The sequence below is a fragment of the Penicillium cosmopolitanum genome, assembly GCF_028827165.1.
Source record: "Penicillium cosmopolitanum strain IBT 29677 chromosome Unknown utg000013l:1.0-859999.0:1.0-860633.0, whole genome shotgun sequence".
Taxonomy (NCBI): domain Eukaryota; kingdom Fungi; phylum Ascomycota; class Eurotiomycetes; order Eurotiales; family Aspergillaceae; genus Penicillium; species Penicillium cosmopolitanum.
The window spans coordinates 417,019-438,607 of record NW_026622683.1 but is presented as its reverse complement, the minus strand read 5'-3'; the positions used below and the strand labels follow the sequence as shown (position 1 = coordinate 438,607).

General features: G+C 48.4%; 11 protein-coding genes across 11 annotated transcripts; 2 read left to right on the top strand and 9 right to left on the bottom strand.

The window, feature by feature from the left end:
* Positions 1–124: 124 nt before the first annotated feature.
* N7509_014144 (uncharacterized protein) lies at positions 125–1,777 on the bottom strand (the record flags this gene model as incomplete). Its single annotated transcript, XM_056638781.1, has 3 exons — positions 125–928; positions 1,001–1,495; positions 1,568–1,777. The coding sequence occupies 3 exons, from the start codon at positions 1,775–1,777 to the stop codon at positions 125–127; spliced, it is 1,509 nt and encodes a 502-aa protein (XP_056480770.1).
* Positions 1,778–2,547: 770 nt separating this feature from the next.
* Positions 2,548–4,085, bottom strand: pgxB (uncharacterized protein; the record flags this gene model as incomplete). The annotated part of the gene is made up of 5 exons (XM_056638780.1): positions 2,548–2,940; positions 3,001–3,246; positions 3,301–3,474; positions 3,527–3,694; positions 3,747–4,085. 5 exons carry the CDS (start codon positions 4,083–4,085, stop codon positions 2,548–2,550), a joined length of 1,320 nt encoding a protein of 439 aa, XP_056480769.1.
* A 641-nt stretch (positions 4,086–4,726) lies between these two features.
* N7509_014142 (MAPEG family protein) lies at positions 4,727–5,319 on the bottom strand (the record flags this gene model as incomplete). The annotated part of the gene is made up of 3 exons (XM_056638779.1): positions 4,727–4,926; positions 4,972–5,264; positions 5,315–5,319. The coding sequence occupies 3 exons, from the start codon at positions 5,317–5,319 to the stop codon at positions 4,727–4,729; spliced, it is 498 nt and encodes a 165-aa protein (XP_056480768.1).
* A 359-nt stretch (positions 5,320–5,678) lies between these two features.
* N7509_014141 (uncharacterized protein) lies at positions 5,679–6,205 on the bottom strand (the record flags this gene model as incomplete). Its single annotated transcript, XM_056638778.1, has 2 exons — positions 5,679–6,136; positions 6,184–6,205. The coding sequence occupies 2 exons, from the start codon at positions 6,203–6,205 to the stop codon at positions 5,679–5,681; spliced, it is 480 nt and encodes a 159-aa protein (XP_056480767.1).
* Positions 6,206–6,258: 53 nt separating this feature from the next.
* On the bottom strand, positions 6,259–7,632 carry N7509_014140 (Cation/H+ exchanger; the record flags this gene model as incomplete). Its single annotated transcript, XM_056638777.1, is given in 6 exon segments — positions 6,259–6,549; positions 6,600–6,948; positions 6,962–7,035; positions 7,087–7,260; positions 7,315–7,530; positions 7,597–7,632. 6 exon segments carry the CDS (start codon positions 7,630–7,632, stop codon positions 6,259–6,261), a joined length of 1,140 nt encoding a protein of 379 aa, XP_056480766.1.
* A 1,160-nt stretch (positions 7,633–8,792) lies between these two features.
* N7509_014139 (uncharacterized protein) lies at positions 8,793–9,989 on the bottom strand (the record flags this gene model as incomplete). The annotated part of the gene is made up of 1 exon (XM_056638776.1): positions 8,793–9,989. One exon carries the CDS (start codon positions 9,987–9,989, stop codon positions 8,793–8,795), a length of 1,197 nt encoding a protein of 398 aa, XP_056480765.1.
* A 150-nt stretch (positions 9,990–10,139) lies between these two features.
* N7509_014138 (uncharacterized protein) lies at positions 10,140–10,883 on the bottom strand (the record flags this gene model as incomplete). Its single annotated transcript, XM_056638775.1, has 1 exon — positions 10,140–10,883. One exon carries the CDS (start codon positions 10,881–10,883, stop codon positions 10,140–10,142), a length of 744 nt encoding a protein of 247 aa, XP_056480764.1.
* A 2,110-nt stretch (positions 10,884–12,993) lies between these two features.
* On the top strand, positions 12,994–13,822 carry N7509_014137 (uncharacterized protein; the record flags this gene model as incomplete). Its single annotated transcript, XM_056638774.1, has 2 exons — positions 12,994–13,633; positions 13,764–13,822. 2 exons carry the CDS (start codon positions 12,994–12,996, stop codon positions 13,820–13,822), a joined length of 699 nt encoding a protein of 232 aa, XP_056480763.1.
* Positions 13,823–15,744: 1,922 nt separating this feature from the next.
* N7509_014136 (Amidase) lies at positions 15,745–17,575 on the bottom strand (the record flags this gene model as incomplete). Its single annotated transcript, XM_056638773.1, has 2 exons — positions 15,745–16,808; positions 16,879–17,575. 2 exons carry the CDS (start codon positions 17,573–17,575, stop codon positions 15,745–15,747), a joined length of 1,761 nt encoding a protein of 586 aa, XP_056480762.1.
* Positions 17,576–17,907: 332 nt separating this feature from the next.
* N7509_014135 (uncharacterized protein) lies at positions 17,908–18,411 on the bottom strand (the record flags this gene model as incomplete). The annotated part of the gene is made up of 1 exon (XM_056638772.1): positions 17,908–18,411. The coding sequence occupies one exon, from the start codon at positions 18,409–18,411 to the stop codon at positions 17,908–17,910; it is 504 nt and encodes a 167-aa protein (XP_056480761.1).
* A 947-nt stretch (positions 18,412–19,358) lies between these two features.
* Positions 19,359–21,062, top strand: N7509_014134 (putative MFS drug efflux transporter; the record flags this gene model as incomplete). The annotated part of the gene is made up of 1 exon (XM_056638771.1): positions 19,359–21,062. The coding sequence occupies one exon, from the start codon at positions 19,359–19,361 to the stop codon at positions 21,060–21,062; it is 1,704 nt and encodes a 567-aa protein (XP_056480760.1).
* Between the last annotated feature and the right edge of the window lie 527 nt (positions 21,063–21,589).

The window sequence follows — 21,589 nt, the reverse complement described above, 5'->3', positions numbered from 1 at the left end:
ACGGTTATGGAACCCACTAGCAATGTATTCAGTAGTTATGGAGAGAAATAAAGGTGAGCAATATTATAAAGTAGTCATGGTTCGGCTCGAAATCTGTGTTCTCTTGAGATTCTCCACCCGTGGTCTAGTTACGCCACTTAGAGCCACGCCATTGCAATAGAACAGTAGGCACAATGCTGACTCCAAAAATCAGAGCCACAGCAATCCCCGCACCACCACCCCATCCAACTGTTTCAAACATCTGCGGGAACCAGAAAGGCCCAATGAACCCCCACATTTGTCGAACAAATGTGATAAAAACACCGACACTGGCCGCATCTGTGCGGTAGCAGTCCACAGCGTAGGTAATATTGATCGTGGTGACAATCTGGTTACCACCAGCTGCAATTGCTGCCCCAATGATCGGGGTGATATTCCACTTATCACCAGCTTTGCCCAACTGCACGCAGAAAACGACAACGCCACAGACTGTCAACGCGTGACCAATATAGCTTAGCCATAGCCTATATTCTGGCTCTGGGTACCGTCCACCCTTCTTCTCGCGCAGTTGCATCCATCGATCGGATATCAAACCTCCAACTTGCTCACCCAGTACTGAGCCAATAATGATACCCAGGAATTGCAGTCCGACTTGTTGGGTGTTCAGCGCGAACTGCTCTGGGAATATCTGCGGGATTTCGATCGTGAGCATGATGCTGCCCCAGAGGAAGATCATCGCGTAGGCGGCGGCGGGAATCATCACACAAGGCTTCATGACGTAGCTGAGTGGTTGCACGAAGTCCCACAATCGCAAAGGTGCCGGATCAATGCGTCGGAATTTGAACATGCTCTCCTTCACGCTTGTGACGTTGTTTCTGGCCGTTTCCCTGCGAAGGTAAAGGGATTCGGAGCCGAAGAAGAGGTAGACAATGAACTGGATTCCGTTGACCTGGAACAGCATTAGTATCAACAATGCTTTTTGGAATATTAAGCAGCCCTAGATGGGGATATTGAGACTCACAATAGCAAGTGTCCAATAAATCCACCTGTATCCCACTCTCATGACGGCAAATCCGAACAAAAAGGGTGCAATCGGTACACCGATCGTCACCATCAAGGTCCAATATCCCATACAACGTGCTCTATCTTTCCTAAAAAACACTTCTGCGACAACTGCACTACCAATAGCCGCGGCGGGTGAAATGAAGAATGCAGTGATAGCACGGCAAAGACCCATTGTGGCATAGGAGTGACTCTCCGCACAACCGATATTACCAACAAGGGCGCAGATCAATGAAATGAGAAAGATGGGCCTCCGACCAAATCTGTTGCTCAAGGGCCGCCAGAAAAGCGGTGCACCACCCAGCACGGCAATGAATAGTGAGACAAGGTAACTGGTTCTCTGCATGCTAACACCGAGGTCGGCCGAGATATTGACGAAGGCAGATTGAATTGACGCGGCCGTGAAAAGACCGATCATAGCGTGGAAGACGACCAGGGAGAGATTAAGCGTTTTCTATCGTGTTGCATCGCGTCAGTATTATTATCTCATCTTATCTCATTTCCTCTCCAGCAAGATTCATCTTACCCGCCATGTGGACCAGTTATAAGGATCCGCATCGTTCATATCAGGGATCGGATCCAGATCAAGTGTGCCATGTCTCGCAAGAAGATATTGACGATGTTCCTCCGAAAGATGAGCAACACGATCTTCAACGTAGAAAGCATCCGTCTTCCCCGATTCAAGATTTGGGCTAGCGCCCTCGACGTGGTGGGAATCGCTGCTTGTTTTCTCCATCCTGGATGCTCCTGTGTTAGCAATAGATCTGCAAGAAACAAGAACGGGGGTCTACCTTTATAGCCCCCTTTCTTCGTACTGAGCTCTCCGCCGAATAGTCCGGGGATAAGGTCTAATTGGGGGGGGCATCTCCACCCCGGACAAGACAGATAGAATCCTCGGAGATGATTCTTTGTAGCGGTCCATTGGTCAATTTGGTATCGCGGTTTCGATTCTATTGGTCGTCTGTGAGCCTAGATGCAGCAGCGGATATAAATTCTGCCCTTGTGGAGATCGTGGGGTGTGGAGATGATCAGTGCGCAGGACTTTTGATCGCGATAGGAGGGCAGTAAGGGGCGTAATTGAGAAAGTTTCTTAAGAAGGCGTCTATCTCCGCAAATCCATCGCTGATAATGTCCTCGTCGCCTGGCTGCTAGGATAATGCTTGATCCTTCTTGGCGACTTGGCGGAGGTGGCGTTTCTAGCTCCCCACAATTTCCTGGAAAACTGAGTCTGTACCCATGGACGCGTCGCAAAATGAAGAAGAATCAAGAATTTGTTTACAGTGATCCCTTGGTCCGATCAATATTCTACAGCTGATGCGCTTATAATGTCGCTTGAAAATGCTTGCGAACTTGAAATTATTGTGGGGATGTAATGGCCACTAACTATCATACTTTTATGTACATTTTAGTATCGCCCCCTCCCACAATCAACTCAAAACGCGTAATCACGGTAGTAATCACACGACCTTCCCGCGATTTCTCATGAATAGGCCTCTTTCCATCTATCTAAGAGCTAGTGCTATTACTCGAGATGCAATCCACCCCAATATCTCCCTGAATACCATCACAAACAATCTCTGGTGGGTCTCCAGCTGGGCTGGTAAGGTCAATGTTCGAGAGTTGAATACCCGAGCACACAGCGTTCGGTGAGCAAGTCAAGTCGACGACGACCTTTCCATTTTTACCAGAGGATGTACCGTAAATGTTGTCAAAGACGATGTTGGTGAAGTTGACCGCAGAGGGGTAGGCAGCACACTCGGTAGCGTTCACGTTGAAGTAGCACTGATCCAGAACGACAGGAGCATCGGTGTTCTCGATATGGATGTTGCGGTAAGTGATATTGTTGATGCGACCGTATCCGACGTTTTGGCCGGCCCATGCCTTGAGACGGGCCCCATTCTATTGAAGTTAGCATCGCCCATCTCTGGAGTGTTGCAATTCTTGTATTTTTAATCTCACCTGTCCATTCAGCAGAGTGACGTTCTCGATATGCGCATTCTCGATGTAATCCATCTGACCCGCGTACTGCCCAATGCTTCCCATGCTGACACCGTGGGTGTTGTTGCACCACAAGTTTTGCACGAAGATATTGGAAGTGTTAGGCTTTGGGGAAAAGCAGTCATCGCCGATGTCGATTCTGGTGTTTGTCACGCTGAGTCCATCCACATTCAACGAATCGAAACCGTCGGTGTTTTTGGGCAAAGACTATCTCAGTCAGTTGAATGAATTGCGGAGACGACAAAGCAGTAAATAACTTACGGATGCGTTGGTAGAGTAGGCATTGATGAACACATTATCGAAAGAAATGTCCTTGCTTTGTACAAAGAAGTTGGTCCAGCAGGGTGAGTTGAGTTGGGTGATGCCCTCGACGCTGACGCGTGTCGCATTCTCGGTCAGGAATAGAATGGGTCGATAGAAAGTGTTGGTCGAGTCCTGCCTGTGTTAGCATGATAACTATATCCGGGTAGAGGTTGGAATCGCCTACCAAAATCTCAAGTCCAGCAAACGCATCATACCACTCCTGGCCATTTCCGTTCAGAGTACCCTTGCCGAAGATCTTGATGTCCTTGCCACCCCATCTCCAGAAGGTGATCGACTTCTGGAAGGAGTAGTAGAAGTTGTTTGCTTGCCAGTAGTCGATGTCATCGGTAAACTAATGATAATTAGCACACAATTTCACAGTCCCTTGTCGACAGTTTTTTTACCTTGAGTTCACCATCCAGCTGGACTTCGACGTTATCCAGGAAGGTCAGATCCAGCTTTTTGCCAAGCATATATGTTTTGCCCTTCTGGAGCAGCAAACGCCCTCCATGGTTGGCCTGCTTGATACCCCAAAGGAAATCGGCCGACACATCATCCTTCTCATTCTTCGAGGCACGAATTGTGACTGTCCGGCGATCCGGGTACTTCTGTCCATGAGCTCCAACCTTGCGGAGAGCAGCGGTCTCTTTTACCGGGATAATATGCGCGCCGGGGATTACATGGCTCGAGGCAAGGCCGGAGACTGCCCCAGCAAACAGAGCTGCAATTGCAAGGACCTTCATCGTGTTAGAACTGATAAATAGCTTACCAGACAGTAACAGAGGCAATTGAGTCGTGGGCAGCTCTTAAATACCTTCACTAGATGCCAATCCCAGAAATATTTCCCTGGATCAATCTAGAAGTGTTGGCACGCGGGGATATACGAAGATTTCCCGCCTGTAGGAATTTACAATGGCATGGCTGCTGAGCAAGATCAACAGGGCCAAAGCCCGAAGAGCTGCCGATTGTTCTCCGCATGCCAAGGATGCGGAGAGGGTTAAATGACTGGGTATGGGGTAGAGTAAAGTTTACAAAGAGGTTGGTATTTAACTTAAGGGGAGCTAGCATGGGCAGCTCTAGCTCTCAGTGGCTGGGATTGATTGCGCCGTCTTGGTTGTCATGATTTGTGCGCTGAGAGTAGATTCTCCACCAATCGCGGGGTCAACGACAGCGAGCTGCGGGGATACACTTGTTTCATCAAGAGTATCTCACGAAAGCATTTGACATTGCGAGGCTATCTTTTTTCTGCTTCTATGGAATTTGCTTCTATGGAATTTCCGACCGAACAAGGTTCTGAAGCTGCAACAGCTATCATGCAATCGTTCAAACTGCACTGCTACTGCTCTATACATATCATCGCGAATGTACACGCAGACGCAAACATCTACAGCTTCTTTCCAGCCAGCACCAGACCAGTGATGCAGCTAATGTTTCCAGACCACCAAGCAACCGAGCGCAAGTAGCTCAGTCCCGGTGACTCAATGTGCGAGTACAGCCAGCTATAAGCCAATCTCGACGCCGTGTACCAGACACCGATGGTGTTGATAGTCTCTGTCGGAACACCGGCGAATAGAGCAGCAAGAACTATCCAGTTAGCGCATTTCGCTCAAAAAATCGGAATTTACATACTCGCTGCGACAAACAGGGGGAAGCCCTCCACGGCATTCGCATGCGCTGCCTCCTGTCGCTTCAACTTGTTCAAAGCGCTGCGAGAGATCTTGCCAGCTTGCACTGCGGCTTCGCCGTATTTGCCAAGATCCTCTCTGGGCGCGACATTGTGGTCCAGGCCAAGGCGCATTTTCGTTCCACGCGTGCTCATCAAGGCGTACGCGAGGACCCAATTAGCCAGCAGAAAGGAGGTGGCATGGTTGGGGACCGCTTGGCCAGGAGCGGCACGGAGGCCGAGGGTGGTGATGAGTGAACTATTATCTATCAGCAGTGTGCATAACGAGAGATGGGCATGATTGCTCACGACATGATGGAGTTGTTGGGATTGATATTCCCCGCGGGCGCTCGGGTTTATAACCGCGTCGCGTTGTGGATCACCGCATGTGGGTTCGTCCGACCGAGGGACTGTACATATGAGATCATGCCGATCGCTCGGGGTGCTGGAACAAGCCAGTCTGTGCGTTGTTGGGAATACTCACGATTGAATTCTAGGTCATTCGAGCCGAGGCATCGCGACTTCCAAGTTTTAGTGCAAGGACAAGATGAATTTGTGAAACCAAGCCGGCAATAACTGCTTTGGGTGTGCCGAAAACAGGGAATATATATAGTAGCAGTGATATTACAGTAACAACGACTACCACATAACAACTTGAAGGGAATATATATTTCTAAACAATTTCTCTAATGTGTTCCGCCTGAGTTAGCGATGACTCTTTTGACGAAAGCCGACCAAGCGATAATTCACAATCTCGACTATACCGTAACCTAGCCATGTCCGAGTCTTCACAGTTGTGGCTCGGTCGACTATTGCTAGAGATACACGAGAAGCGATTATTTACCGTCACCAAGTGCGACTCGCGATGGACGACGCTGTTGTTGGGAACGGGTTCATTATCGGAGAGCATGAGAACCTCCACAGGATGATCATGAATTATCGCAACCCGAAGCCATTTGTAGATGCCGTTTAACACTGGAATCGAGAGTCCATGGACAACAATCGAGAAGAATACAAGCCAGTAGACGACCGGGACCATTGCTGCAGTCAGATGGTTGACTTCTTCATCGCTCTCCCCTGGATCTGGTAGAAGACGGCGGGCATACTCGACATATGAGATAGCACCCACGCCTGTAAGGTCAGTCGGATTCCCCATGGCACGAATGGGCTACACTTACCAATTGGCCCAAAGTATCCCATGAACAAAGCTTCCTTCCAACCGCTGCAAACTTTCGGCATGAAGCGATATCCCATTAGAACGGCTGGAATGCGGCGGAATAGAACCACCAGAATACCCAGCGTAACGAGTCGTGAGACAGTGATTCCGGTGACTTGTGGAAGATGCAGCTGGTCCCAGGCATAACTGCGCCGATAAACATGAAAGTCGCAAAGTTGAGAACCATCTCAATGGAGTTGTTGAAAGAGTCGTGCCGGGCTTCAATCTCGGAATGGTATAATCCATCCCAATTCAATGCGCATCCGGCGATAAAACAGGCCAACGTCTCGTCGGATCCGAAACACCCACATGTGCCGACAACAAACATCTAGGCCATTAGGTGAGTACAATTTCGAATGGGGGTCACATATCACATACCCCAATAGCGACTGGGAACAAAAAGAAGCTCTCCCTGTCGACCCATCTTCGTTTAGAAGCCAAATTAATACCCTTTCGACCGAGAAATCCCACAAGTAATCCATAACCAGAGCCCATGATTATCATGTATAGCACGCCCTCCACAGCCCAGTGTGCCAGCGCACGACTGACATCCCCTCCAAACCGCCCGGTGTCCTTCTCTCCAATCCAATCGCGTTTGGATATTTCATTAGCTGGCGAATCGGCGTAGCGTAGGAGAGCGATCGATAATATTAAAAAAGGGGAATCCAAAGCCATCATTTCCTCCGGCCTCAGCTGAGATGAACTCGCGCAGGTGTCGACGAACGTACTTGTCGGCAAACGGGCCTTTTGCAATGGCCTGAGATAGAACCGGGTCGATGCAGATCACACAAGATCCGATGATCAACGCGGTTAGCTGGGAAGTTAGCTGGGAAGACAGCTAGAGGAGCGAATCAAAGCGACTCACGAAAGATATGTGGGGTATCATCAACAAAATGCACGAAGATGTGAGTAGCCACTGCAGCGTCATCAAGGGAAGCAGGCAGATTGTCAACTCGACCAGTCGTAACCGAAGGTATCGTTTCGGCAGCTCATAGCCAACCTTGACCATTTGGATGCCAATCACAAGACGAGTGAGAGCCTAGATTGTCAGGATCATTCAATGTAGATTAATTAGATCGGTCGGAGTACTCACGTATGCAGCGTCACCCACATCATCCTTCCCGACCCACCGATTGACATCGATGAGGCCAGCACAGAATGGGCCTAGCAGCGCGCCGACCACAAACGACGGCACTGAATGGTCAGCGAGCGTTGCTTCAGCAAATCGCGTAAAACGTACAGGCTTCACCAAGATACCATTGTTGCTTGAGTTTGATGGAAATGAACCCGAAAGCAAGAATGAATAGTCCTGTCAAGTTAGCTAGGACTTCATTGGGAAAGAAAAACGGGTCTCACCTGTAAACGTAATTGTCACGTTGAAGCTGCTCAGATCAAGAATTGGGTGAAGCATCGTCTCGATAAGAAATCGGGCGACAAGTCAGCAAAGCCGACCGCAAAGTCGACTTCCTTTAGATGTAAGACACGAGAGACGAATCCTGACGACATGAGAATTAATCCGATATTCAAACCGCATATAAAGTATGCAATAAAACCGGGATGATAAATGATGAATGATGCGTTCGCCAAGAATGCTCCCTGTGTTTGATGGGGATGTTTTGGCTGCCATCGCGATCGACCGCCCCTATCTCAGGAATCTCATGCATCAAGATAACCAGCTGCACCTGAAACTTGTGGAACATATTTCACTGCTGCGTGAGACATCATACGCAGTAAGCTCTGATTGATGGGGAACCGCAGATATAGGATCTGCGACGTGAATCAAACATCTGGGACGTCCCGACGGGATTGACGTCCCTCAGTTGGACGCGACGCCGGGCCTCGACGCCACAATGAAGGATCTGCATACCAGGAAAGCTTAGCCGAGTATTTATGCGTTTCCGATACTGCCGTAGCAGGTTCATCCTGCAAGGATCGACATTGCATGCTCTCGGCTTATCAGTACGCGTTGGGTTAATGGAATGTGTGATACATCTCAATCAAGGGGTTGGTGGCGGATAGTTTCAGGGTTGTCGAGGAGAGAAGAGAGTTCAGGGGCATCTGGGTCAAGTTTCCCAAGGTTCTTGCTTGATTGGTTGTAAAGCTGGACGAAATTGAGACTCAAAAATAATTGGAAGTGAGATACTGTCTTCTTCAAGTTTCAACCTTGGAAGTTGCCTGCAAACTTGAACTTATCTCCCAATGCTGCCCACCCGGGCAGTGAATATACTATGCCTGTTCGGTAGTAGTAACACCCATGGATCATGATATTCTCGACGCATCCGACTTGACGGTTCCGTTATCTGTCCAGGTGACTGACTAGTATTTATCGGTAGGCGAGAACACCTCCCAAATTATCCCCGTCGCAATAGCGAAGTAGTAAATAATCCATACAGCATTACTTGGCCCGAAGAGCAGTTTTGAGACATATCTTCAGCACACGGATGGAGATTTTGTTTTGAGGAAATGGATTATATTCAAGTTTGGGGGTTTTGGCCGCCGCATTTTTCTTTTTTCTTTTTTCTTTTCCGTCCTGATCAGGCCCAATGATGATCTTTCGTTGATAGACTCTGTCTAGTGGTTGGCGGCGTTCCATGTATATTCGTCAATCCTATCGTATGAATCAATCTCCACACCTTGATCCCATCCAGGATAGTGTCGATCTTCATAAAGTTGTATTGTGTTGTCGTAACACTCACGACGAATTTCTGCCCAACTCATAGCCCGTGTCCAACTCCAAATGTCTTTAGGGAGGTAGGGGGGGTTCACTTCTTCTACGATGTCAACGTCATGTCCGCGTTTGACAATAACCAGTAACTCTTTTTCAGCCTCACCCTCAGCTGTCAAGGATTGGTCTGCAGCCAAGCCAAACCTTCCTCGCTTTCTGCGGTTCTTTTTCTGCTCGAAAGGCTCGCGTGTCTGCGGGTCGAGAACAGCCCCAGGGGAATCTGACTGCGTTGACCGATAAATACTGACAGACGTTCCGGTATCAGGCCCATCCCGACTGGATAGAACTGTTTTCCAGGTGCTTGGTTGAGGTTCGCGTAAGATTGGGGGCACACCACCATAAAACATCACTATTTCAAAACCAAGCATGTTGGAATTTGGGGTGATGAAGTAGAGCTTCTTCCAACCAGTGCCATGTTGAATGAATTCGCTCAACATAGTATAGGACGCATGGCCGAGGACCGGCTCAAGGACGGTAAGTGTATTTAGTTGTAAACCAGGGAGTAACTTGAGGACCCAGGGAATACTGTAAAAAATGGGATAGGGATCACCTGGATGACACAACTTCAACTCACCCCCACCGACACGCATATGGCGGATCTCCGAAAGAGTACTCAAAGGAAGCGTAGAGAGTTTATCAAGCATAGGCACCGGGCTTTCGAAACAGAACAGAATCATCCCGAGCCAAAGAGACTCTGCTTCTTGTTTGGTTTTTCGACAAGCACGGAGAATGGCCAAAGAATGAGGTGCAGGCTTCATGGTATTTGCCCTGCCCAAGTCGATACCCCTCTTGCCGAAAGTGACTCTAGATGAGGTGAAGAGGTATGTGTAGATTCGAGTGCGGATTTCGGCTGGGAGTTCCAAAAGCACGCAGCGCCTTTTGGGGGGAAACTTTCGACCTTTTTCGATTTTTTTCAACTGTCGTTTTCCAATATTGCCCTTCGCGCGTTGATCTTCGAAGCACCACAACAGTGGATCTGGAATCCATCCTGCAGGCTTTTGCTCGGTAAGGTAGAAGCAGACGGAGCAGCTGTGATTTCCCATGTTGCAATAAGAACATTTGCCATTGCTATCCTGCTGTGGTGTGTGTTGACGCCATTTTCTAGCATACTCAGCATAGTTCTTGCCCTTAGGTGGAGCTCTTCGGATCTTTTTCCGAGAGATATTTCCTCCGGGGCCCTTGGAGGGTAATTCTTATGATACTTTCTTGACTTTGCTTTCAGCTTCAATCATGGCACTGGTAAGTGATGGAAGCGGTTCAAAATCATCTCCGAGAAGCCTGTCACAGATTTCAAAGAACTCAGACTGTTCCATGTTGACTGCGTTCCCTCCACGCATTGCAATTCGCCCACGTAGTAATGCAACAGGTTCTGGTAGATCAGGTTTGACCTGGTCAAACATGATCACAGTAGACATATACGGCGTGATACCTATTTTGAGACTGGTACATATGGCATTGATCAATCGCCAAAGGATTATGTATTCTTCAGCCCCGGCGAAGTATGAGCGTCGCATGTTGAAAAGCTTGCATGCGGCCTCGTTGGCATTCTCTTCCGAGCCTTTGTCATGGAGCTTTTCAATCTCCCTCCAGAGGTCATCGGCGTACACTGGCTCGGTAGGTAGACTTTTTATCGACCCTGCCATTTGGTCATCGAGTTGGTTAAACAGCCAATCCCGAACAGTCAGAGACCAGAATCTCCATTTCAACGGTAATGAGTGAGTTGATGCAGCCGGCCTCGGCTTTAATGGATCAATCAAGCTATCCAAATTTTCGACGATCAGGCAATTCTGGATGGCAGATGCCCATGTGAGGAAGTCACAATCCGAATAAAGTCTGGGGACATCAGGAAGGATGACTGTTGAGGTTGTGGGCTCAGGGAGGCCATCCGTCTGTGTCTGTATAACTGGCGGCGGCTGAGCTTTCTGCTTTCGGGCCATAATAGCCCTGGAGAAGCGGCGACGCTAACTGTATAAAACCTCGAACTTGAAGAAGAGAGCTGAACGGCAGCTGGAAAAAACGCGACGCGCGTGAAATGGAGTCACCCGGCGGTGTGGATGTGGAGTGGAGCTGCGCTAAAGGACACGGCACTATATGCAGAAGACGAAAATGAGTAGCTACGTGTACGTGTTGTTAGTTTATTCCAGATTTTCTAACTAATATTTTAGTAATTCTTTAGTAGTTTTTAAAATGATATTAAGGCCATATTTTAAGCTAGAAGTTGGACATAATACTAAGTGGGTGTTAAATTTTGGGATATGGCCCATGGGTGTAGTATCACCTTATATTCTGTGAGGATGCTCAGATGCTCACAGATCAACGTACGGCGTAGCATACGAAGCAATAAAACAGTAGCGGTTCGACGAAAAGTAATAGCTTGAGGAGAAGAAGAAGAAGAAGAAGAAGAAGAAGAAGAAGAAGAAGGAGAAGGAAGCTGAGATAGAACTAAGTACATGTAGGCGTGGATGCCTAAGTGGATGCCATCTACGTCAGGCATCCGCGAATGGTAACAAACCCAGTTCGTTACATATTCCATGGTGCGCGAAAACTATGGTGTCCTTAGGGTCGTCCAATATTTTTCCTATCAAAGAAGGATCACCAAACTGCTAACACGGTAATGAGAGTATCTCATATCGGCTCATTCTGACCAGCCTTTGATATGCATGGCAAGATTGCAACTTAATGGTATCTCAACAAGACATGTACATGTTCTGAGCCTTCCAACAACCAGATTATCCGTCCAGCACAACTATTCCCAACCGCCCGGCAGACGAACTCATATCCAAGCCCCGGGAAATCAGCGTATAATAGGGACATATCTGCAAGTAAGGGTCTGTACCGCATGGTTGGCACGAACAATGGGGCCTTTGCCAATGGACGCTAGTCCTATGGTGGATAGTTGCTGTATAACCGTTCGTCCTCCCACTTTGTCGTTAAGATCCCCGATGCCATTTCGTCTCCAGAGGGCGCGCCGATGTTGTGTGGCGGTATCACCACCTACTCCCCCTCCCCCGAAGCAGCACGACTGCGGTCTTCGTAAAAAGGTCGGCATCATTGGTGTGGGTGGACTGGTCACTTGGTATTCTGTTCGCTTAGACGTTGGGGGGCGGATCCTAGGTCACATATGGCTAGCCTTGTCAGCTTCCTTTTATTAGCGCATACCAATACTAACTTTTTTTTTAAAATAAAATTTCTTCATCAATGATTACTAGCATATTACTATTAATTACTAGTAACCGTCTTTTGGCCCCATAGCGCCACCAGAACCTAGAGCCAGCGCCTCCTAGACACACTCTGGACGGTCGGTGATGTTTCATCCCAACATTTCCTGATGCGCTTTGAGTCGTATTATTACATAATCAAACCACATCGCGGCTGAAGGAGGGGTATATTAAGCCTGGTCCCTTCTCATCATTTCAGCCCGGTGGTCCTTATCTGCCAAGTGAACGAGGCCCCATTTGAGTACGAGTGTTATAGAACCAGTATGGCTGAGACTGTCAGAATATGTATGTTCCGCTGCCCTCTCGCATGCTTATCGGATACCTAGTTACCTCCTAGCAGGCACTTAGGTAGGTAAGATATTATCTGTGATACTTATCTGTTCCTGATATAGCCGCGCGAAGTAATCATGGCTGTTGGACATGTCGCCTCCGCAAAAAGAAATGCGATGAGAATCGCCCTGTGTGTTCGGCGTGCACTTCTCTCGAATTGGAGTGTCATGGATATGGCCCGAGGCCTGAATGGATGGATAATGGCGTGTTGCAAAGAGATCAAGCCTCAAAGTTCAAACGCCTCGTTAGCAAGGCCAAGTCGAAAAAGGGAAGGCGACAGCAATTTCACGCCAATCAGTCACCATTGGTCTCAACGTTTGGCATGAGATCTTCAACTACTAAGAATACACCCTCGCCAGCGGCTGTTTCGCAAACTTTCTTCGATGAGCACCTCGGGGCTTTTACTCAAGATGACTTACATTTTCAAGATAGTGGAATAGAGTCGAGTAACTCTATTGACACACTATGGACATTTTGGCCCCCAAACGAGCTTGCTATCATGGATGATGCTTCGTTGGATTTAGAGGGCTACAGCTCTACCTATACTACCGGTCAGAATCAACATTCCTCGCCGCATTTAGTATCACCCATGGCTTTCGAAAACATCGTTTCTGGAAAGGACATTCACTCTTCAAAGGATCAGAGTACCAGCTCCGCGTTGAACGAATTGCAAGATAGCGCGTCTCCGGACCATGGATATCATTCCATGGAAACAACTACAACTACTAATTACGACTCCGTGGGATTAATTTCTCAAATAACAAACCCGAGCGGAGACACAGATGATGCATTGTTTATGTACTACCTGGACGAAGTCTTCTACATCCAGTATCCGTTTTTTCACTGCCAAAAGAAACAAGGAAGAGGTTGGCTCTTTGCGATCCTCCGAAGAGTCAAATCGGTATACCATGCGGCTTTAGCTCTGAGCGAACGCCAACGTCTTTCAAGCTCATCATCGCCAAATAGTGACATTGCTATTAGCCTCATCCAACTACGGACCCAAAATAGCCACTACGATATAGCCATTCATGAGATGCAGGTGATGATAAATGATTCTCACACATCGAAAGGGAGTGGCCTTTTGCTCCATAGTATAGAGATTCTCATGTCTATACTGCAGCTTCTGTTCTTTGAGGTAGGTAAGCAATGGTTCAGCTAGTCATAAGTTTAGTGCTAATATCTTAAGCATGTTAGACTTTCAATGGTGGAAAAGAGAAATGGCAGACACACCTGCGAACGGCATCTGGTCCCATTGCTTCACTTTTACAGGCCCAGCTTCCGCCTTTGATGATGCCACACGACTCTACAATTCCACAGAGCGGAAGTGAGACGACCGCTCTATGCCCCGAAATTGAATGCGCATTCAAATTCGTGCTCGGATCTTTCATCGCATTTGACATCATCTCTTCTGCTTCGACTCGATCAAATCTAACCCTTAACATAAATCACTTACAAGTACTTGAGACTTTTGAAATTTCCCTGGAAAGCCATACTGGGTGCCGGGATTCAGTAATGGCTCTTATCCTGGAAATCTCTCTTTTAGACAAATGGAAGAAAGAGGCTCAAAGCGCCAACAAGCTGAGTTTTGTTGACCTGGTAAAACGTGGTGACGGACTACAGGCCCGTCTTCGGCAAGAGCTAGCAGCCATTGAGAAAAAAGCACATTCATGGGCAAGAGGAGGAGAATCATCGCTAGCCACTTCATCAACAACTGCTACTCCTAGCACCTCAACACCTGCGCATCCGGAAATCAGCAAAGTATTTCTACTGTCAGCTATAACCTATCTCCATGTTGTCATTTCAGGTCCTTATCCAAAAGTTCCCGAGATTGCAGAAAGCATTTCGGAAACGATACTTGCTTTCAAGAGTTTGAAAGATCCGCGTTTATTACGAAGTTTGGTGTGGCCATTTTGCATTTCGGGATGCTTAGCGCTGGATAAACATTATGATTTCTTCCGGGGTCTTATTTCCAGAGCAGGTATCACCCAATATTCTACAGGGTGTGCTTCGAGGCCTTACAAATTATGGAAGAATGTTGGAAGGCTAGGGTCACTTCTGCTGAGAGTTGTGATTGGGCTACAGCGATGCAGCGACGTGGTTGGTATGTTTTTCTGGGATGAAAAGCAAAAAGAAAAAAGAAACTGGGAAAGACTCAACTCATAAACGCACGTCCTAATCGTGTTGCAAAGAAGGCTGTTGATATTATTTGAATAGAACAATGTTTTTATTAACCTTTTAGGGTTTCGGGTGGAAGCCCCATAGATCGCCGTCACGGATCGTAGCCATGACTTGCATATGAAAACTACCCGAGCGGTTTGTGGGGCCGTAGTGAGTTGACGAGCCGAGCCTTGAATTGATTAATGTGTAGTATATTGTATGGACTCCAAAGTGACACTGTACATTGACCGACTTTACGCGTGCTACCTAGGGCTTTACGCACAAGACAAGAGCTCGTATTAGAAGATTTCAGTGCACGCTGTGGGTAACAACCTTTTTTTGAAATCTGCCCCCTGTCTCGCTAAAACCCGGGTATCTAGTACGGTATTATGACGGAGTCCGGCTGACGAAAATTTGAATAAGAGTGGGCCTTGACAAAATATCCGGATACGACTGTAAGAATGGCTTGCATATTTGGCGTTCCTCTAGTGAAAGTTTGAAGCTCGTATTAGTATGAATACGGTAGAATCAATGTATGTATTTGTTTGTTATCATTATCAAATAGATATATTTCTTATAAGTTCAGTGTAGTCGTAATAAAGCGCAAGCTGGCTCCGACCACCAGGGCCGGAGGCCGAGATCCAGGCCAGAATGACCTCAAATAATACTCATACCTAGATATAAATGTGCAGCACCTAGGTAGCCATACGCAAATTAGGCTGAATTGCGTCTTTTTCGCGAGGGGATCGGCGGCCAACTAAGGCCTTTTGTCTTTACATGATTGGCTCCTCGTTAGAAAACATTCTTTTTTGGACGCGTAATTGATGCTGTCAAGTCCGCGGAAGCCAGTAGGCACAAGTACGGAAGTTGACCAATAAGTGCATTTAACCGTAGATGAGATGTGTCCTCTAAATACATAATGATATGAGAAAATAGCCTGAGATAGGCTGGGCATGCGGATTCAGCAGTGGATGCCTTAAAAATCAGGAAAAAAACGGTTGAACAAAACATGACGAATGCTAGTCTTGAAATGCCTCCGCTTTTTTTCAGACAGATGCCAATAAAGCAAGGGGTTTTGCAGTGGCATCAGATATCAAGCTACCGTGCTCCTGGATTGAATCCTAGCTCTAATCTCCGAGTTAGCACCACGTAAGATCTCATCAATAAGTGCCATCGCTTGATAAAGCCTTCTCTCCTGCAATCGGGGAGCTACCACTTGAACTGATAACTTCGTGTTCAGATATATCTTCCTATCATTGATGTCTGGGTGCCCTGTTTCTGATGGATCAGCATAAACTTGCAAGATAGGATTTCCCACTGCATCCATGGAAGAGAACGGGTAGACAAAGGTTTGAAACATGTAAGAGTGGTATGACGGACGGAATACTGAGGGGATGAAGGTAGAGGGCTTACACAAATCCCTGTTTCTCAAATCCCAACCTCCCAGGACTTCCGATTCAGGTAGTTCATCCTTTAAATCACCATTTGAGATGTCTCTGACTGGCAGTGTCCCAGCCGGATAGTCCAATACGACAAACGCACTTGTATAACCAACACCATTCCACCTGTCAATTTCTGGCACTGGATGAGGAGCCACTGGACAGATTAACGCATCGATCATTCTCCCATTCTCATCCCTCCAGATTTGCAACATTTCCTTCTCCAACGCCGATTTTGTGACATGTAATTCGCTAAGCTGTATTAAATCTGCATGCTTCTTTCTTCTTAACCTCGCGTTAAGCCAGGGAATCAAAGGTTCGCCGGTTCTCTCAAGTATATCCAATGGAAAGTTGTTCCCCTCGATCCCGAAAAATGAGTTGGCCAGTGAGTGATATTTCTTGAACGCTGGAGCATTGATCTCAACAACTTCGAAGCCGGCGTTGCGAACAGCTTCAACCGTTTCATTAAGGACCTTGGCCACTGGTGGTAGTGGCGTGGTAATACCGTCAGCTCTCAGAACTCCAAACAACGGTTTCTTTCCTATCTCCCCTTGCCCTTCCCACGACCCGAAAGCGACATTCGGATCTTTCTCCCACGGATTAGCATCTGCAATCGCTTTCAGAAACAGCTCGCAGTCTCTGACACTCGTCGTCATAAGTCCCGCACTACCTTGCAACCCCAGTTTATCGATACCAGGCAGCTGCCCAATTTCTTGGCCTGTGAAAGGGATTCTCTGCGAGCTCGGTTTGATACTGTAGAGACCATTACACATTGCCGGTATGCGTACCGAGCCCCCCTATATCCGTGCCGATACCCAGAACACTGCCCCTCATGGCAATCAAAGCTCCTTCGCCACCGCTACTTCCACCTGCTGTAACCCGCCTGTTCCGTGGGTTCAAAACACGTCCGAAGAGATGGTTATGCGAATCCAAGGCCATGAGAGTCTGCGAGACGTTGGTCTTGCAGAAGGGTACTGCTCCCTGCTCAAGAAGTATATCCACCAACGCGGCATTCTCCTTTGCAGGATTCCCTGCGAGACTTGCGATGCCAATCGAAGAATCATACCCTTTAATATTGAACGTATCTTTTAAAGAAATCGGTATTCCATGTAGCGGCCCTCGTGTCTTGCCTGTATGTTTGTATTCAGCATCCAGAGCATGTGCTTGCTCGATAGCCGGTAGAAAGAGGATTTCCGAGAGACAGTTGGTGAGTTGTTGAGCGATCGCGGCGCGCTTGCAGAAAGCGGTGGTCACGGCTTCAGATGTGAGCGCCCGGGAATGGATAAGTTGAGAGAGTGACGTCACGTCATATGAGGAAGTTATGGAGAGTTCGTCTGGAGTCAGGACGGTGCTTTTCGAAACAAGGGAGCGGACATCGAGTGGGAGGGGGTCGGGTAGTGGGTCAAGGAGCCAGCTTTTGGGAATGAGAGATTGAAGGCTCTTGAATTTACGGTGGGCAATGGCATGGTACGTTTGGGAAGACATTGGTTCCGCAAGTGCATTCGCCGGTTGCTGGCTGATAACCGCCTAGTATTGAGAGAGTGATCGGTCAAAGAAATGTTGTTGCATCCAGGGATGGAGCGAGTATATATGTACTTGGCCCAAGTGATCGGCGTGGGCAATAAGGGACTAGCCGACTCCCGTTGGCTCGGCCCGGGACGTCTTAGCAACTTCCAACGTAAATACTACCAACTTGAACTATCGGTTATATTTCTACTGCTGGTATTCCTTTATGAGACTTTGACCTTTCCTCGCTTTCTTCTCCCTCTTTTAGGCCTTTCAAAGTGCTCAATTCAGCATTTCGCACTTACTCGTGCTTAGTTTAAAGCTGCGGATTCTAGCTTTCCATCCTCGCGGCTATCTGCTGCATTCTTGGTTATGTTCTGCACAATAGCCTGGCCCAGACCCGCGATGGGAGCGTCCTTCTGAACCCTCAGACCCCTTGTCATGCGAGCAATCATAGAATAGAACCCTAAAACAATATACAGCTCCACCACCTCATCGTCGCTCATCAATGATCGAGCCCATTGGATGGTTTCCTCAGTGTTGGTCCACGTTGCGATCGACTCATCCACCAAGGTGATGATACACTGCTGTCGCTCCGACCATGTTCCCATTGCAAAAAGCTCCTCCGACTTCAAGCCTTTGCGAAGCGCTTCAATCTTTTCATCGCCCATGCCGTTGACCCTCGAAACGGGCTCATTGATGCCAAACAAGTATTCGGCGCTGACGGTGGACGTCATGCGGAGAACGACGAGCTGGTAGTCCAAAATCTGAATGGTGCGCCTCTGACCGTCCAGCAAAGCGTTCAAAGTGTCCATGATGGGCGGGAATAGACCTGTTGACCTGGCAAATAGATTGAAGACATTGCGTTTGATGGAGAAATTCCTCAAGATCTCTGCGTTTGTTTCGTGGGCGGCGTCTGGGTTGAACATATCAATTCCATCAATCAGAGCCCTCTCCGGGCAGCTGTTGCTTCTGCTGCGTCAGACATGATGAGACAGATAGGTGACGAATTCCAGAGTTCCTAGCGTCTATCACCTTGCACAGTGAATAGTGAACTGCAGTTGTTCAAAACTATATGAGTATTGCTGAGTGGATTGCATGATGCTTCCCTTCGGGTACCTGACCTTATCTAATGAGCTAGTTCACTGATGGGCCAGTTGTTGGAGAGATCCATAAATGGCCCAAGGCAAACATCTCTTGTAGACGTGCGCGCTAAGGCTAGCCGTTTTGAGTCCCGCCAGGCCCCCAGGCCCCCAGACCCGCTAGGCCCACCTGCCGCGCTCCACGGACTGCGCGGTAACGCTAGCTGACTGTGGACTAGATCGTTTATACGGTATGTGGGGCTCTCCCACGCAGATCATAGATCGAACTCTCCTGCGCGGCGACGCTAAGCCTGTTATATCTGCCTTTGCTAGAACAGCTAGCAGCTGGGGTTGTCAAATGGCCTTGTCTTCACCGCGTAATGGCATGGCTACTAGCCAGCGGCAACCGTGCCTTCTCCATCTGATGATCTCTAGCCTGTACTGCAATCTGCAGTAGCCCTGCTCAAAGGGGTTGACTGTGCTTGGTAATCTCCCTTTCTCCTTCGCTCGTCACATTTGTCATCCTTTGTTGGGTTGGTCGTCGGGCCATCACAATTTTCTCCTTTTCATGGCGTTGTGGACTTGGAATTTATTCAATCATTTGATCGTGAACAACTAGCAAACTTGGCTACAGACTCTTCTGATTCTGCCAGACAAGAGGACAAGGAACCGAACTCACAATGGAACCGTCAACAAATTCCGAGAAACTCCCAAATGATTCCAAGCTCGACATCGACGCCGACCAGAGCGACGAAAGCACCAATGTGGCACCAGTCAATGGCGATGCCGAAAAACAAGCCCAGACTGACCTGAAGCCAGAAGAGTCACATCAGCAGGAAAGGCGCGAGATTGGAGGCTGGAAATGGGCTGTCGTTGTGCTGGCCATCTACAGCTCGCAATTCCTGTTCGCCCTCGACCAGACCATAGTCGCCAACGTCCAACCCGCCATTGTCGGGCAGTTCAAATCCGTGGACAGGCTGTCATGGCTCAGTGTTGCCTTTCTCATCGGCGCCGCGGGGACAAACTTGGTCTGGGGCAAAGTCTACTCTCAGTTCAATATCAAATGGACCTACATCACAACCATCTTGGTATTTGAAGTTGGGTCAGCTATTTGCGGTGCTGCTCCAAACATGGACTCCTTGATCGTGGGTCGAGCCATTTGTGGTGTCTCTGGAGCTGGTATGTATGTTGGCCTCATGACACAACTGGCCGTTACAACCACCATGCAGGAGCGTCCTGTGTACGTCGGCGGAGCGGGCTTGGTCTGGGGTATTGGAACAGTCCTGGGTCCTATAATCGGTGGCGCATTCACAGATTCGTCTGCAACCTGGCGCTGGTCTTTTTATATCAATCTCTGTGTTGGCGCAGTCTGCGCCCCCGTATACCTATTCATGTTGCCCAGCAAGGACCCGCGCCACGGAACCAGCCTTGCCAACCGTGCTCGTGAGCTTGACTACTTGGGAACCATCCTTCTTCTTGGTGCGTTCTGTTCAGGCGTCATGGCCGTATCATTCGGTGGTGTCATGTACCCGTGGAACTCGGGCAAGATAATTGGCCTCTTTTGCTGCTCTGGAGTGTTGTTCGTCCTGTTTGGCCTGCAGCAAGCCTATGCAATCTTTACTACCCCCGCTCGTCGCATTTTCCCCGTCGAATTTCTCAAGAGCCGCACCGTCTTAATTTTGTTCGCCATGACTGCAGCTGGTGGGACTAGCCTCTTTCTCCCCATCTATATGACCCCTCTCTACTTCCAGTTCAGTCGTGGAGATGGAGCGCTTGAGTCTGGTGTTCGACTTTTACCGTTTATCATGTTAATGATCTTCGCCACCATTTCGAACGGCGCATTCCTGTCCAAAGTGGGGTTTTACATGCCTTGGTACCTCGTCGGAGGTATTCTAGTTGTTATTGGTGGTGCACTCATGTTTACGGTCGGCACAGCGACATCCATCTCTAATATCTATGGATATACCGTCCTCATCGGCATTGGGGCTGGTCTATTCTGCCAGGCATCGTTCTCAGTTGCCCAGGCAGTTGTCGAGCCTAAAATGGTTGCCGCATCTATTGGTTTCATTTCAACTGGTCAAATTACTGGCATCACTTTAGCCCTCGCCATTGCCAATGCGGTATTCCTCAACAAAAGTGAGGATGGAATCAAGGCCATATTACCCAATACGCCAACCGCGGAGATCCAGCAAACTATCACCGGAGCCGGGTCTACGCTTTTCGACAACCTGTCGGCAGTTGACCGGCAGCGGGTGTTGGATGTGATCGTCTCCGCACTAAGCACCACATACGCCTTGGTCATTACAGCTGGAGCACTGGTCACCGTATTGAGTCTTCTGCTGAAGAGAGAAAGGCTGTTTGTGCCTCCTGCGGCAGCATCCTGAGCGAGTCGCTGTGCAGAGAGTGTTCGGCGGGGGAAAAGTCAAACTGCTGGTCGACTGAACGCCCTGCACGGGGAAGTGGGCTGGTGGGAGATGTAGCTTAATTTCGGTCAATTTGGTCCCCGAGAGGCTTGGGATAATAATGAAAGGTGTTTCAAAATACAGAATGATTCATAACATAGAATAAAATCGTTATACTGTCCAACTACGGCCTGTTATGCGGCCTCTCTAACATCCTCTCTAACATCCTCTCTAACATCCTCTCTTAGAAATAAAATTAGGGTTGCAAAGAAGGTGATTACTCCGATTGATTTGCCAGGCACCAAGGCAGCCGCTTAATATCCACAATAGTAAAATGGCTTAGCTCTACCGCCAGTCTAGCCTTGCCGCCAGGCACCGACTTTCAAGCGCCCCGCGCTCGCTGGTGGATTCCTCGGTGCGCCACGGGTTCGCAATCATTGCGAAACAGCTATTGGCTGGGTATCTCGAGGCATCCCAGGGCAGTTTGAACGGGACGTTAAAGATACACA